Source organism: Hyaena hyaena, unplaced genomic scaffold, assembly GCF_003009895.1.
Source record: "Hyaena hyaena isolate Hyena2069 unplaced genomic scaffold, ASM300989v1 scaffold_26, whole genome shotgun sequence".
NCBI lineage: Eukaryota > Metazoa > Chordata > Mammalia > Carnivora > Hyaenidae > Hyaena > Hyaena hyaena.
The window spans coordinates 2,242,880-2,259,234 of NW_024080658.1; the positions used below are offsets into that span (position 1 = coordinate 2,242,880).

The window sequence follows — 16,355 nt, forward strand, 5'->3', positions numbered from 1 at the left end:
GATCACAGGGTAGTTCTCTTTAACTTTCTGAGGACCCTCCACACTGTTCTGCAGAGTGGTAGCACCAGTTTGCATTCCCAGCAACAGTGCAAGAGAGTTCCGCTTTCTCCACAGCCTTGTCAACACCTGTTGTTTTCTGCACTGTTAATTTTAGCCACTCTGACAGGTGGGAGGTGGTATCTCATCGTGGTTTTGATTCGTATTTCCCTGACGATGAGTGACATTGAGCATCTTTTCATGCATCCATTAGCCATCTAGAGGTCTTCTTTGGAAAACTTTCTATTCATGTCTTCTGCCCTTTTCATATCTGGATTATTTGTTTTTTGGGCTAGATGGGTGATGGGTATTAGGAGGGCACTAGTTATGATGAGCACCGGGTGTTGTATGTAAGTGATGAATCACTGGCTTCTACTCCTGGAACCAGGAGTATGTTAACTAACTAGAATCTAAATAAAATTTGAAAATAAAATAAATAATGGAAAAAAAGATGGTATGTCTAATAAAACCAGGGGTGATGTTGGCAAAACATTTAAACATTGGTACGGCATGTGGTTTGACCAGTTAGAAGGAGCTGGGCAATGCAGGCTCCTGGAGACTCACTACTTTTCCAGGCATTAGCCCTTTCATTGCTGGGTTATTAGGAGGTCCAGGAAGGTCCCAGAGGAAGGGCCAGGATGACGGGGAGCACAGCACTGGGAAGAGGTAGCAGGGAGGGCCAATGACTATGTATTAGCCAGTCCTGAAGGCTATACTGGTACATAGTGGTCAAAAACCATCTTTGAACCTAATACTAAAAGAGCCTGGTGGTGCTTCCCAACATCAGGTATCGACTGGTTCATTCATACATTACTATGAGAAAGCCAGGCAATTAGGGAGAGGATAGTAAGCATCTAACTATAACTTAAACAGAGATTTCTGATCTTCATCATTTTGACCATTTATTAGAAATATTTTCTCATCATTAATGAGAAATCAAGGCAACAATGTAGGAACACACTGCATCAGCAATGTCAGAAACAGGACTTCCTGAGTGTGTGTGTGTGTGTGTGTGTGTGTGTGTGTGTCTATATTTTTTTCTTAACTCTCCAGTTAGTTAACATACAGTGTAACATTAGTTTCAGGTGTACAATATAGTAATTGAACAGAAGGGCTATTATTTATTTTTACTTATTTTAATCTTTTACCATTTATTTATTCTGGAGAGACAGAGCATGAGCAGGAGGGGCAGAGATAGAGGGAGACACAGAATTTGAAGCAGGCTCTGGCTCTGAGGTGTCAGCACAGAGCCTCATGTGGGGCTCCGACTCTCAAACCATGAGGTCATGACCTGAGCTGAAGTTGGACACTTAACAGACTGAGCCACCTAGGCGCCCCTCAACAGAAGGGCTTTTAAAAGTTTCAAACTGCAAGCCTTGTGTGTTTAAGGAATTATGACAATTACTGATCAGTTACTATAAATCACACACAAAGCTGATGAGCGCTTTAGAATACATTCATTCCATTATTCCTTAACAGCATCTAAGGGAGGAGGTATTTTTGTTATCATTTTACAGAAGAAGAAATCGAAAGCCAAAGAAGTTCAATATTTTGCCCACGGCTATATATACAGTTATTAAGCAAACCAGACCTAACTTCAAAGCCTGTGCAAGATTATAACCACTTTACGTACCACACTTCCTCCTTAACTTTTTACACTAACCATTTGCCCCTGGGGTGGTTTCATGGGCAGCCACATTCACTACACTTCACTGCTAGTGACATTTGGGATGATGGTTCTTCTAACACTCTGTAACTAAGAACATGTTTTCAATATGCCTAGCCTCTGTCCTAAAGCTGGTGAATACAATGTTACCATACCTGAAAGGAACAATATAAGCCTGACTAAAGGCTTGATTTAAGTTTCTAACCACCAACTGATTGGAATTCAAGCTCCACTGGTCGTTTTGAAATTGTCCCAGAGAATGAATAAGCATAAGCATGAAAAAGAGCCCCTGTGTTACATGGGAAAAGGGAAGGTAAGCTGATCCAATTTAATGGTGTCATAATTTTTTAAATTGTATTGACTGTAAATTCAACTCTTCAGATTTGCCAATTCTTATTAATTTAGGACAGGAATAAAAATAAACTATCCCCTTTTGTAAGTGTTTAAAGAATAGAATATATCGCTCCTTGTTTTCTGAAAAGAATATATATGTTTAATATCCGAAGCAGAAATCAATGGAAAATTTCAAGATGTATGTCTCAGCATCCACCCCCCAATGGCATCTCTTTGATAGTTCAATAACTGTAATGCAATTCATTTACTGAATGAAATAAAAGAGTCTTTGAGTAAAGGTCACCTAACTCATAAAGGAGCATCAGATTGCTCAGCTCCGTTAACAGAAATTTCACAAACTGGGACCCTGTTGTCCATCAAGGCACTAGCCCAGCAGACCCAGTGGTCAGATCTTTTCTCTCTCACTGGAGACAGAGCAGGGGATCAGGCATTTCAGGACAGAATAAGATATTTATACATTTCTCACATTTTCCTGAAATAGACTTAAAAATCCCTTACCAGGAAGTTCCAGTTGGCATCAATCTGAGTCACCATGCCAGAGAGGAACACGCCCAGGAAGAGGAGAGAAAAGATAAAAGCCGTCACGGACACGAACATGACCCATCCTTGTAGCAGAGGTAGAGGAACGTTGGAGGAGGCGACCAGAATCCAGACGAGGCCCCCGAACAGCTGAAGGGAGACAGAAAGAGGTCACAGGAGTGGGCAACAGAACACCGAACGCCCATGCTTATACCCCTACCTCTACCTCTGTTTCTCCGCAGACCCCTGCACACATTCCTGCAAGCCCGCCCTTTACCTTTCCTCTCTCTCTACACGGATGCCTGCTTCCCGCAGGGGCAAGGCCAGTGCTTCTGCACACAGAGCTTCCACACCTCTTTCTGCACCTGCCTTTGTGCTGGACATGCATCCTCGGCCCACGAACAGACACAGAACTCTTCCATCACCTACAAATATTTTCCTTTGACCCCGTGGCCTTTCTAACGATTTCCTTTTCAGTCAACCATTTTTACAAATTCATCTGTGCTTGGTCGTCACCTCCTATCCTTGCTGTGACTCTTCACACCTCTGGCTTTCACTCTCACCACTTCTGAGAGTTTATTAGCACAGATCAGCCATAACTTTCTAACTTGTCACTTCTAACAGCCATGTGTCCGTCCTTATCACGGCCTATTTGCACATGGGAGATTATTGCCTATCTGTAGAATAAAAGCTCAGCTGCCGTACGTGGTAGTAAACAACGTCTACCTGATTTGTTGATACTCTTCTGTGTGCTGGGCACAGATCTAATATTCAGTAAATAGCTGCTGGCTGTCAGAGACCGTTTCAGGTGCTGGGAATAAGATGGTAAACAAGCTACACTTGGTCTCTGCCATCACAGAAATCACGGTCTCTTATAGGAAAGAGATAAGTGTGTAAAATGCTGCTTCACACGTGTCACAATTGGGCAAATACTGGGCACTGCAGGTTCACAGAGTGAGGGCTCTAAAAATCCAGAGCTGAAAACTCAGGGAATACACCCCGGTAGCAACAACCCAAAAGGCCAAATTAGGGTGCATAGTGGCAGGCGGGAGGAGAGGGTTGTTTCGGGGCTGGAGAGGAGCCCGGAGTTGGTCTGGTGGAGCTGAGGGGTGGAGCCCAGCACTGGGGCGCAGCAGGGACCATATGGTGGATGGCCACGGGCAACAGCTGGACACTGAGCTGAAGGGTCCTGCATTCTCCCAAGGGCAGCAGGAGGCCACAGAACGCCTGAGCAGGAGGGAGCACCATCTAACTTGTATTTAGAAGCTTCTCTCTGGCCAGAGAGTGACAGGGCTGAGGGACCACAGACGAGACTGTTAGAGCCACAGAGCACACAGCCCAGACTTGGGCATGGAGGACAGAAGAGAGTGAGTGGATTAGACAGAAACTGAGAAGTAAGCATGGTGGCAGGTGGGGGGACATGCCAGCAAAAAGACAGATTAGAAAGAAACCCAGCTTTCTGGCTTGGGCAACTAGATGTGAGTGAGAAATCACAGGAGGGGAAATGGCATTGGGGTGAAGATGGTTAGTTTCATGAACCCAACCATGGCAAGTCTCCCCTATGCTACCGCTAAAGTAAGAGAGGCTATCCGTCCTTTATGTGGCATTCCAGGCCCTTTAGGCTCTCACCTGTTGATCTCTTCCTTGTCTCCTGCCACCAAGCACCTCGCATCTTAAAGAAAAATCTCCATAGTCCAAAGACGAAGCACTTTCACATCTATGTGGCCTGACATATGCTGGCCCAGAACGTCATTCCCTACCTATGTGTATTTGAGAAGCTTCCATTCATAGCTCATCTGGAATAGTACATCACCCCAGAAGTCTTTCCTGAGTCCCACACCATGGTCAGGTGCCCCGTCCCCTGGGCAAGCTCCTTATATGGATATGTTACACTGATGAGAAGCATTGTAATTGACTGTCCTGGCTTCCAGGCCAACTGCATTAGGAGACCTTCTTGTCAGCCAGCCACCTTATAGGTCTCTGCATCCTAAGCCATTTGTCCATCAACATAATGATACCTTCCTAACTCTCAGTCAGGCACTGTGCTAGATTTGGCAATCCAAAAGCCGAGGCCATACACCTGTTCTGAAGAAACCTACAGGCAAGTAGGAATCAGTATCTCCCCTGCCCTCATACACACAGAGGTGGTATCAAAGAAACATGTCTGTCTGGCAGGAAGAAGGCTCTCCCATATTTGTGTAGTAAAAAAAAACCTCCAAGTTTCCAAGAATAGCTGGAGCTCCACATATTAACAAAGAGTAATCCCGCGTATCTTGCTTAAGTATCTAGCTAATATCCAAATTACACAAGTTACTAAAAGTCAAAACCACAAGTTCAATTCAGTTTCTACACAAAGGCCAAGTCATTCAATTCATTACCATTTTGAAAAATATTTTTGAAAGCATAATGAATTATCACTTGAGTATGATAACTAAAGCATCACTCTAATAAATTTATAGTTGTGGCTGCTGGTATATCTGAAGTCCTGACTTCAAATTTTAAAAAATAACAAAAAAATTAACAATCAGCCCAGAAAGTTTTTTGAAATAAATGTAAGTCATAAATATTAATGCATATTAAAAAATTTAACCACATCCTTCTTAGTTGCTATGAAAGAAATTATGTTTCTGGTACAAAGATTCTCTATTCTTCCATACTGTCTACTAAATATCTGAAGGTGATAAGATCTTCAAATCATTCCTTTTTTTCTCAGCATCCTCTTTCTGGTAACCTTTTCTTAGTCTCTCACCACAAATAACTTACATTTCTTTAAAATTTTTTAATGTTTTTATTTATTTTTGATAGAGAGAGAGCAGGGGAGGGTCAGAGAGAGAGGGAGACACAGAATCCGAAGACAGGCTCCAGGCTCTGAGCTGTGAGAACAGAGCCCGATGCAGAGCTTGAACCCACAAACCATGAGATCATGACCTGAGCTGAAGTTGCACGCTTAACCGACTGAGCCACCCAGGCAGGCACCTCAAAACTTCTGTTTCTTTAAATACTGTTTAAGAAATATACATCACTATAAAATATCTATTCATTCAACCAGGGTAATAAAGATCAATTGACAAGGTTTATTAGGGGCAGGCAGACTCAGATATGAAAGCATAAATATATGATGTAGGGATTATGATAAACTTGACACTCCAAAGAAGGGCTATAAGATCCCCTAGAACTAAACATAACACTTAATAAACCCAGACTGGACCTCAAACTAGTTGGCCTGAAATCTACTGCCAGGCACTGTGGAAGAATACTTGGGAGGAAAAAAAAAAGGCAAGGTTCTGTGTCCTGGAGCTCTAGATCAGGGAGAAATACACACCATCAAATCTGATTCAGGAGCAGATTGTGGGGAGTGCTATAAAAAGAGCTCCACTCAGTGTGCTGCAGGAGGCTGCGAGGGCAGAGGAGGGAGAAACATAACGGGAGGCATGGAAGGCAGGTTTCGAAGCAGGCTTCCAGGGCAGACCAGGGCTTTGACAGCAGATGCTGATGTGAAACATTAGAGATTAACCATTCTTGTCTTACTCAAAATCACAGCCCTTCCAACACCTCAAAGGCTTGGGAAGGAAACCAAGCACTTACTGGAAAGAGAACAGATTCACCTCCTCATTTGGTGTGTGTGTGTGTGTGTGTGTGTGTGTTGCGTGGGAAGGGGGCAGGCGAGGGAGGAAGGTGTGCGAGTGCCTCTCCCTCACATGAACATACCCCACATCCCTGGCTCGAACAGCCTGTGAAATCCAGATTTAAGTCCTGCTCACCATGGTAGCTTTGGGAGATACTGGAGGGATGGGTCTCAGAGAACATAAGTAAGCTCATTACGGAGTTCCACCTTCCTCACTGCAAAGACTGTCACGTTGGTATATGGGTCACTAGGGCTCTGACACAGCTTTTTCTTCCTCACTTCATGACTTCCTTTTGCCAAAAGCTTCCCTTTCTTCTTAGCTTCCCAACCTGGCTCCAACTCTAATCACTGATCTTTTAATAACATTACCAAAGCTCACTACATTCACGTCCTCTAATCCTGGGTGTTACTAAGCTGAGAGCATTTACCAGCCATACTGTAAATATTAGTATCCCTGGTTAGTAGAGGTGACTCTGGAAGGAGCCTTGATTGTAGAGGTGAAAAGCAGAGCACAAAAATGGTTAAAATCTGAGGGAGAACAGCTGATAAAGTATCGTAGCAACTGCACAGTACACACACTGTGAAGGAGGGTGGAATGCCATGTCCGCCCACATTTTTTCCTCTTGTATCTGAATCCACATTCTGACCTCTTATCTATCACTGCCTTCCATCACTCTCCAGTGTCCTGAAAAGTCTGATAATTACATATAAAACTCCCCAGTGCACCACATTTTGACATTTCTTTCAGGAACTAAGCTGAGGCTCACGTCTCTGAACCTCAAGCTCTAACAAAAAGGCAACCAGACTTCCAGGTATGTTGCAAAGGCCAACATTCCTTAGACGTAGGCATCAGCCTTCCCCCATGACTCAGTTTCCCCTTCCCCTCTGCACTCAAATTCAGGGGTTCCTGGCAGACACCTGGAGCGCTCAAGTCTGTGTTGAATTGCAATTGTTAAGCTGCTACACATCCCTACAACCACAGACTCCTTCGTGGCTTCCCATCTGTCGGTCACTTCAGCTTCGCTCCAGCAAGGGTGTGACTCCGCTGAAGCCGTCCTGCAAGAAAGCCGTGGAAGTTCTCATCCACCCATCACACTGACCTGAGACCTCTGAAGTGGACTCAAACATGCTTTCACTAGAAACCACGGACTGCTGACAGCCCGTAGCCCCGCGGGAAGGCACAGTGTTGTTTCGGCAGCGCCTGCGGCGATCCTGGCCACGTGGCCGACAGGCTTCTCACCTTGGCTCCTGTTTGCGTGGTCTCCTGTCTCAAAAGGGTTCATTTTGCAAATGCCCTTTTGTCTTTTCAAATGTCATGTATTTCCCAACAGCATGCTTTTAGACATGCCCTCCAACATCTTAGCTAACAATTTTCAAACCAATCTGACACCTTCACCTTAGTGCACTCCTATTAGTGCACTAAGTAAACACGCCAGTCCCTATGCTGACCTATTTTTAGTCAATGACTGGAATGAGAACAGGGAAAGGTAAGTGAGTGAATCTGAAGGTAGGAAGGACTGATTAGATTACCCCTATGGAGAAATTTCATTATTTAGAACTTTCTGTATATAACACAGAACCCTCTCTTTCCAATTTTCTTGCAATTTACATATTGAGCATTTCATCGCTGTAGCAGTGAGAATGAACCCATCAGCATGCCTAGAGGGAAAAAAAATTGTCTCTTAGTCTGGTTTACAGAGTTAGTTTGACTAAGAGGTTGAAGCTAATGAGGATAACAGAAATATTAGCTAGCATTTATTGAATGTGCATGTCCCAAGAACCGCTCTAAGGGTTTTATTTGTACCAATTTAATCCTCACAAACACAGAGAGATAATTACTATTATTATTCCCATTTTACAGGTAAGTTGAAGTAGGTGGCCAGTAATAACTTGCCCTAGGTTCCACAGTTAATAAATGTTAGAACTGGGACTTGAACTGGCAGCTGGCTTCCAGAGTCTATGCTCTCGATATTACGCTATTGTGCCTCCCTCAAAGGGTTCCTATCCTTTTGCTGTGGAATAGCCTGGTGGATGTGGGGGGCTGACTCCCTGAAATCATATCAAATTGGGTAAAATGCACGTGCAGTTTTCTGAGGACACAACTTTCATCAGGATCACAAAGGAGTCTGTGCTCCTCCCAAAGTTCGGAATATCGGGGCACGTGGGTGGCTCAGTCAGTTAAGGGTCTGACTCTTGATGTCAGCTCAGGTCATGATCTCAGAGTTTCGTGAGTTCAAGCCCTGCATCAGGCTCTGTGCTGTGAGCTTGAATTTCTCTCTCTCCCCCCCTCTCTGCCCCTCCCCTACTCATGCTCTCTCACTCTCTCTCAAAATAAATAAGTAAAAAAAAAAAAAAAGTTCAGAATATCTTATCCTCTCGGTAATCTCTCCTATTTTAATAAATACTGGTTTGCTGAGTACCTGCAAATGAAACAACATAGTTAAAGAACGTTTAATGTTAATGTGTTGAGACCATTTGTCACCTAATGAATAGATGACCTACAGTTAGCTCTTTATACACATCCCTGTATTCCAAGATTCTTTTTTTAGCTGGGAACATACTTTGGTCAACAGATAGATGTGCTTGCAAGGCAGCCCACAAACGTGTAAATTCATTCACCATGGGACACAGTCAAGTCTCTCCAAGCTCACCTTCTTGCCGGCACTGCTACTTCCCTGCCACCCTCACCGGCACTCTAGGCTCTTATCTCTCACCCCCTGCACCTGAGTCCATCTCACTGGTCCATGCTTCTGCCTAGCATGCTGCCGTCAACATTTTCTCTGCATAACTAAACTCTGGTAGCAGGTCTTCCAGATAGATTTCCGTAGCTGGATGCCATTGCCTGGTCCTTCCATGGTTACTGATATGTGTATCCTCTGTAGCACTGAAAACTACTGGTTTGAAAAATAATCGGTTCATATGGCTGTTTTGCCCACTGGATTGTGAGGTTGGAGTCGGCAGCACTGCCTTAAACATCTCTACGCTCAGAACCCAGGACAGTGCCTTCTACAGAAGATGTTCAACTGCATTCTCCCTGAAAGAAAAGGAAACCAGCCAGTGTGGGTAATGAATGGTTCTAGAAGAAAATGCTCCAGCAGTGCAGCTTGAGATGCTAAGAACACGCTGCTGTCTGGAGCCCGGCTCATTCGCTGGTACATGGTGGGTGTCTGAAAGTCAGCATGAAGACTAGTGAAGCAGGAACATGTACTTCTCATTCTGAAGTTATTATTGGCAACTCCCACCCAGATCTTGTACTAGCAAGAGCTCAGGAGGCGGGGATGGGAAGTTATGGGGAAGGTGGCAGCTTTTGCCAGTCTAGCTCGTGACGCCCCATTTTTACTCTTCTTCGAGCCCCAAATGTGTTCAATTCACTTATTCTCCTGCAATAGTGACTGGAATTCTTGATCAGGGTGGTGTTTATCTTGTGCCCTCCCCCACCCCCTCCCGAGCCCTCCATCAGTCCCCATCTGTTCTCTCACCATGCGGACGTCCATCCAAACACGCCCTGGCCCTGCCCTAGCCCTGGTACAGTTCTGACTTAGAGCTACAAGCTGGCGTGGTGTTTCATTTGTTTTAAATCAGAGAAAGGAGAACAAGACAAGTTCTGGGAAGCAATGGGAAATAACATATACGAAGAGGCCTAGGTACAAAATATACTCATGCAAAGGAAGTTTTGCTTTTTAGAGTCACACTTGAAAATTTCAAAAATATGTTTGAGGATGCCGGGAAGAATTTGTTACTACAAGCCTCCCTCCCCATCTGACCCAAATTTCCATTTCAGTTTCTTAAGTAGCTGAGGCTAACCCTAAAATGGAAAGCACATCCTTATAGGGGAGAAATACATTCTGGCTCCTTTTTATTCTTAATTATAACTGCCCTTGATTTCTTTTTTTTTTTTTTTTATCTTCTTTTCCTGTTTGCAGGTAAATACTTATCATCTAGGTTAAAAATTTTCATGCAGGCCAATGCCCTGATGTCAGCAAGAGCCACATGGATCGTTCATTGCCTCTTTTCTTCCTTTTTACCTCCCTCCTTCTGAAAGCTATTATGCAAAAGTTAAGAACGTCACATATGAAAGGACACGGCCTCTATCCTGTAACAGAGGACACAGGAAATTCAGGTTAGACTGCAGATTCCTGGAGAAGAACCATGACATTTTAAGAGTTGCTCAGGACATCTACCTCAAAGCTGCCCTTCTCTCCAGCCAGTTTCTCTAGAATATCTTCATACACCGTCCAGTCTGTCCTGCAGATCAGATGGCATTTGCGAGGTGCAGCACGTGCACGATACTGTGTATGCCAGCCTGGTCCCTGTCCTTTGTCATTACGTAGTCTTTTCTATGCAGACACATCAACGCAGATATGCCACGGCCACGGCTCCTACTACCAGATACAACATTTCTGTAGGGCTCTGCAAAACAAATCGCATCTCCTTGACCTTTTCCTTTGGAGCTCCAGGTCAAAATTTTTAGGAACCTGATTTAAATTTTTTCTGCATTGTAGGTTTTCATATTTTGTACAGGGCTGCCAGTCAGGGCGAACAGTTGCCAAAAATAATCATTGGCAGGGGCATCAGTTTCTTTTCTCTTATGCAGTTTTAAGGACTCTTTTCACATGGCTGGAGATTTCTAACCCAGAGGAAAAAGGAAAATCCTACTTAGAGAATTGAAACCCCTGCAGAGAAGGAAACATACCCACAGATAGCCCCTTTTCGCCGCTGCAAACACACAGCGTCTCTGTGCACCTCAAAGCTATTTTCGGGACAAGAAAACTCCATACATCTGACCATTTATATGTTAGTCTAATGTCAAAACTTCGGGTTGCAAATAACCTGAAATCCCTTCCCCAGATTTCTCTGCAGGACTGTGCATGCCCGCTCCAGAGCCCCGCCCTCCCCATCATCCTGTCACTAACTTGTGTTTTCCTGCCGTCATTCCTCTGAGTTACAGCTTATATTTAAGTTTGCTCCAGTATCATTTCAGAACATGCCAAAGTTCACACACTTGGTTGACCTTCTAAAGGTCAGATCTCTCTTCTTTACTTCTGTCATTTGTCATTGTCATGATCCCTCATTCAAACCACTGAGATAAGCCCCTTAACTGATCTCTGCCTTTGATCTGTTTTATAAGCAAACTTCACAACTTAAAGATTTTTTTTAATATTTACTTATTTTTGAGAGGGGGTGGGGAACGAGCAGGGGAGGGGCAGAGAGAAAGGGGAACAGAGGATCCGAAGCGGGCTCTGTGCAGATGATACAAAGTCCCATGTGGGGCTCAAACTCACAGACTACGAGATCATAACCTGAGCCACAGTCAAACATTGGACTGGACCAAGCCACCCAGGTGCCCATACTCAAAGATTTCTAAAACATCAGTGCAATCACATTTGGCCCTGCCCTTCGACAGCTCCCCATCCAACACCTGGTCCAGTCAGTTCTCAGCAAATCACAACTCAGGCCCTCTCTGCTCTCTCTCCTTCTTCTGCCACCTTCCCATGAGTCATGTAAAAAAGTAAAAACTAGGGGCACCTGGGTGCCTCAGTCAGTTGAGTGTCTCAGGTCATGATCTCGCAGTTCATGGGTTCGAGCCCCGTATCGGGCTCTGGGCTGACAGCTAGCTCAGAGCCTGGAGCCTGCCTCAGATTCTGTGTCTCCCTCCCTCTCTCTCTGCTACTCCCTGTCTCTCTCTTGAAAATAAATAAACATTAAACATTTTTTAAAATAAATAAATAACAAAAACAAACTAACAATTACTAGAACCTTCATGTCATGGTCTGTCTTGTCTCTAGGGTTTATACATGCCCTTGTTTCTACTTGGAATTTTCTTTCCTGCTTTTCTTGTGTATTGAATGTCTACTCATCACTTAAGACTAAACTCCTGGGTCACCATCCCATTCCAGCTGCCTGGCCCAGAGCCAGATGTGCCCTATCCTGTTTTTCAGTAGAACTTTTCATGAACCAATTTTATCACTTCAAACACAGCACAGGAATTCTTTCTTCACTTTATACTTCACTATATAGGAATTTTTTTTAAGGCTAGGAGCTATGTTAATTATCCTATTCCCAGGGCATAAAATAAGGCCTGATGCATAGCAGATTCTTAATTATTTGCTGAATGAGTGAAAACTATTGGGACATCCACAACACTGCAGGTCGGAGCATGTGAATACAAGTCCTAGAAGATCTCCCATAAGGAAAAACGCTAATGAATATCTTGCGGAATGTGGACAGTTTCCCAAAACCAAAAACAGGAAACCCACTGAATTCAATACATTGACTCGTCTTCTTTTTCATATTTAACACTGTTACGTCTGATCTTTCTTGCGCATTATACAAGGTAAGCTCACTGCGGACAGGGACCGCAAGTAGTTTGTTCAGCCCCATAGGACAGATGCTCTGATGTCATTTTCCTATAAACGGAATTGCCTGGAAAACACTTTAGCTGCAGCTCACTCTCCATACTTGCCTTGTCCCTGAATGGCAGTCATTCTTATGCAGATCATCTCAACTAGGTTAGATGTTCTTTCTGGTGAGGGTCTACCATCTTTTTTTTTCCCCCCAGAAGAGTGCCTTGCACACAGTAGGTATTCAATCAATATGTGACAAAAAACTTAGAACCCTAATCCAGGAAACACTGAGAGAATTTGAAAATGTAACTTTGAAGGTGATGTTTTCCATCCTAAACTAAAAGGCTTTGCATTGCACAAATAACTCCGGATTAAACTCTTCGTGGCAAGCATGCCTTGGGAAGTACAGCTCAGTGCAAAAACTGGGGGCTGACAACCTAAATATCTGGGGGCCGACCACACTTACCTCATAACAACAAACAAACCAACCAACCATACCAGGCCTATGTGGTTGCAATACTCTCCACCTACGAAGCCAGTGCTATAAATTGCCTTAGCTGGTGCCATTAGGCAGGCACTGTGTGCATCTTTGAATGATCTCTGAATAAGTGGCTTATACCTGAGGGATTATGCATGGGTATAATAAGAGGGACTGAGATGGAATTCTAAATGTAAAATCCGAGAAAATTTATTCTTGAAGTGCAGTTGACATACAATGTTCTATTAGTTTGAGGTGTGTAACACAGTGACTTGACAATTCTATACATTCCTGAGTGCTCACCATGGTAAGTAAGGCCACCATTTGTGAGACTGAGTTTTCTGAGCAAAGTTTCCAGTTAGTGTGAGAGGTAAACTCCAAGATCACAGTTTCGTTAGCTTAGTCGGCTACCAATAGCCCAGCCCACTTGTCAAATGCTGTTTTCCCACATCAAGCTTTACATGACACAAGACATAAAAAGAGAACTCACCAAGACAAATGGATTTGAACAGAGAAGACAGACAACAGACAAACAGATTGGAACAGACAAATGGCCAAAACTGAGGAGTTTAGGGATATCCAGAAACACTGGAAGAGGCTAAAATAATCGGTCCCCCAGAAAGGAGATCACCTAGAGATGAGAACTGCTTCTAGTAAACTGCCACGTTTAATTCACAGGCTGAGGAATTTCTGAGGAGGAGCTGAGGGAGACTGAATACTTTACAGCAACAAGAAAACTTTAAGAGGTAAGGGGAACAGTCTGGATACTTCTATGGGCCTGGGTCCCTACTAGAATGGGGAGGGGTGGAAGCTCTTGCTTTGCATGAGGGCTGTCTCACCCACAGGGGCCTAGTAAAGGCCGCCCTTGGTGGTTCCCAGCCATATGTTCACTAGACCCTCGGGGGAGCTTTTAGAAGAACCTAGCCGAGTCTGGTTGCTCCCCCCAGAGATGCTGATTTAATTAGTCTGGGTCAGCCACCGTATTTTTAAAAGCTGCCCAAGTAATTAAGTACAGTAGAGTTGAGAACTAGCTACTGGGCTAGATATGGGGGCAGAGGAGAGGAAATAAATCACTTCCACATTTTTTCCCTCAGAATTAGGCAGTGTTTCCAAAAGTGTGACAAGACCACAGATGGCCCTAGACACAGTATTCGATCTGATGGCACATGGATGAGCCTTCTTTACATATATATATACACACGTATATAGGTCCCTATATACATACATGTATCCTTACATACCGTTACATATATGCATGCATACACACATATATGTAAATACAAAAGTACATACTTGAGTAAATAGTAAAAAAAATATACCCAATGTATCAAATTTGAGAATTCATGTATACTATTGCTTAGGATGAGGCTAAAGTAGGTACTGAGGTTTAGAAAGTGAATCCAAGCGAGCATTCTATAAATCCTAGTACAGGTGGAATGCAGATATAGCAAAAATGCCTAAAAGTGGTATGCAAATAAGCAGAGTTTGAGGAACGTGGGACTAAAGCAGCCCAGGACGTATACAAGCTTTCTCCCCAGATCTTACTGCTCTAAGCTCGTCACCCCCACCCCCACCTCCTACACACACACACACACACACACACAAACACACACCGGTGCCCGGGCCCAGTGCCATCCCCTCACTACTCTCCTCACATGGATGCCCGCGCCTCATCCCAAGCGTTCAGATGCTTCCGAACTGGGCTCAGACTCAAAACCAGCCTCTTCCAGCCTCGCAGTCACGATCCGATTACTGATGTCGTCGCCTGTAACTCACTTGTCTCCTTTTGCAGATTCAAATCTGAGCTAAACTTAACTTAGCACGCCTTAGCCACCTTCACACAATAGGGCAGAAAACCAACGCTCAGAAGGCGTTCCGGCCCCCCACGCACAAAAGCGAAACCAAAGCGACCAAATCCAGGTTATGCAAACTCAGAGGAGGTGAGGGAAGAGGGATGAACCCTCCATACCGAGCAAACAACATCAGGAAGGCCAGAGGCTGGCCACCCCTGCCCCCTGGATCTGCCATTCTCAGGGCGTGATGCAACCTCGGGTTGCCCAATTTATGTTTGCACATTTCCCCTGCTCCACAACGAGCTCCAAAAGCTTCCAACTCCATAAAATTGCTTTAACAAAGTTAAAGTCTCTAGCCCAATAAGGTTGCACGGCAGGCCAGGTGACCTCGCCTTCACCAGGCCCAGCGAAGTGTGCTGAGAAGCGTCGACTTGCACGGGTCAGCTAGGAAGCCAGAAGGCGCAAAGGCAGGCAGGCAGCGAGCAACCTGACAGCCACTTCTGTACCTCCCCCACCAACGGCGGCCACGCTCACGCCCAATTTATTAGAAACTGCCAAGAGCACGGTTCACACTTGACCTTTCCCCCCTTCCTTGCCTCCTGAGCCCTGCTCCTCTCCTCAATCCAAAGGGCACGACTAAGGGAAAGGGAAGGGGGTGGGCAGGCCCGGGTCTTAAGCCCGCCTTCCCTTCCTGGCACCTCCGCCTCCAGGCCTCCAGCTTTTCACGTCGTGGCAGCTTTCAGGTCACTCAGTCATCGGCTACACCTTTGCACCACCCAACAAAATGGCAGGTTAGCAACAGGCGAGGCCCAGAGTGCCTGCCCTGGCTCTGGCCAAGCGCGGCCCCTGGCCAAGCCGCCGGGGGTCTTCCGCGGCGCCCCAAGTCCAAACACGCTTCCGCTCTCAAAGTCCCCAATCCTGGGCCCCGCCGGGCCGGCTGCTCGCTCTCCCGGGGCCATTTCTGTCGCCAGCGGGGAAACAGGTGCCAGCGTAACAGGTGCCAGGCGAGAGGGCCCAGGTTCAGGCTGCGCTGGGCATGCGGAGGACAGGACCCCGGGAGGGGCGCAGGGAAAGGCCACGTCCAATGTCAGGGAGCTGGGACCCGCGCAGAGGGAGCCGGTCAGCGGACGCAAGGATGCCGCTGCGGGTGCTGGCTCCCCGCGCGCCGCGCCGAGCCTGCCCCACTTACAATCTCCAGGCAGACGAAGGCACCCGAGTAGGTCCGCAGGATGTCCGGGCCGGCGGGCAGGGTGATCCGGGGCGCCGGGAAGGACACGGCGGGGTTCGGGGGCGGCGGGACTGGCGCTCCGCCGGCCGACATGCTGCCGCTGCCGCTCTGCGTCTCTGCGCGCCGCCGCCGCCTCCCTCCGCCCGCCTCCGCCGCCCGGGCTCCCGCCGCCGCCGCCGCCGCCGCCGCCCGGGTCCGCGGGGTCCCGGCGCACCGCGCGGGAGGGGGCGTGGCCGCGCTGTCGAGGGCCGCGGGGGGCCCCGCCCCGTCACGTGGGTCCAGGTGAGCGCGCCGAGGCCGCCGCGGCGCCCG

General features: G+C 46.1%; 1 protein-coding gene across 1 annotated transcript in view; it reads right to left on the bottom strand.

Annotated features, from left to right (window-relative positions):
- Nucleotides 1-16,136, bottom strand: part of MAL2 (mal, T cell differentiation protein 2) — a 29,105-nt gene extending 12,969 nt beyond the window's left edge. The window contains exons 1-2 of the mRNA XM_039227232.1: nt 16,005-16,136; nt 2,555-2,725 (exon numbers count right to left, since the gene is read on the bottom strand). Coding sequence (XP_039083163.1) covers nt 2,555-2,725; nt 16,005-16,136 — 303 coding nt within the window. The remainder of the gene's footprint in view (nt 1-2,554; nt 2,726-16,004) is intronic.
- Between the last annotated feature and the right edge of the window lie 219 nt (nt 16,137-16,355).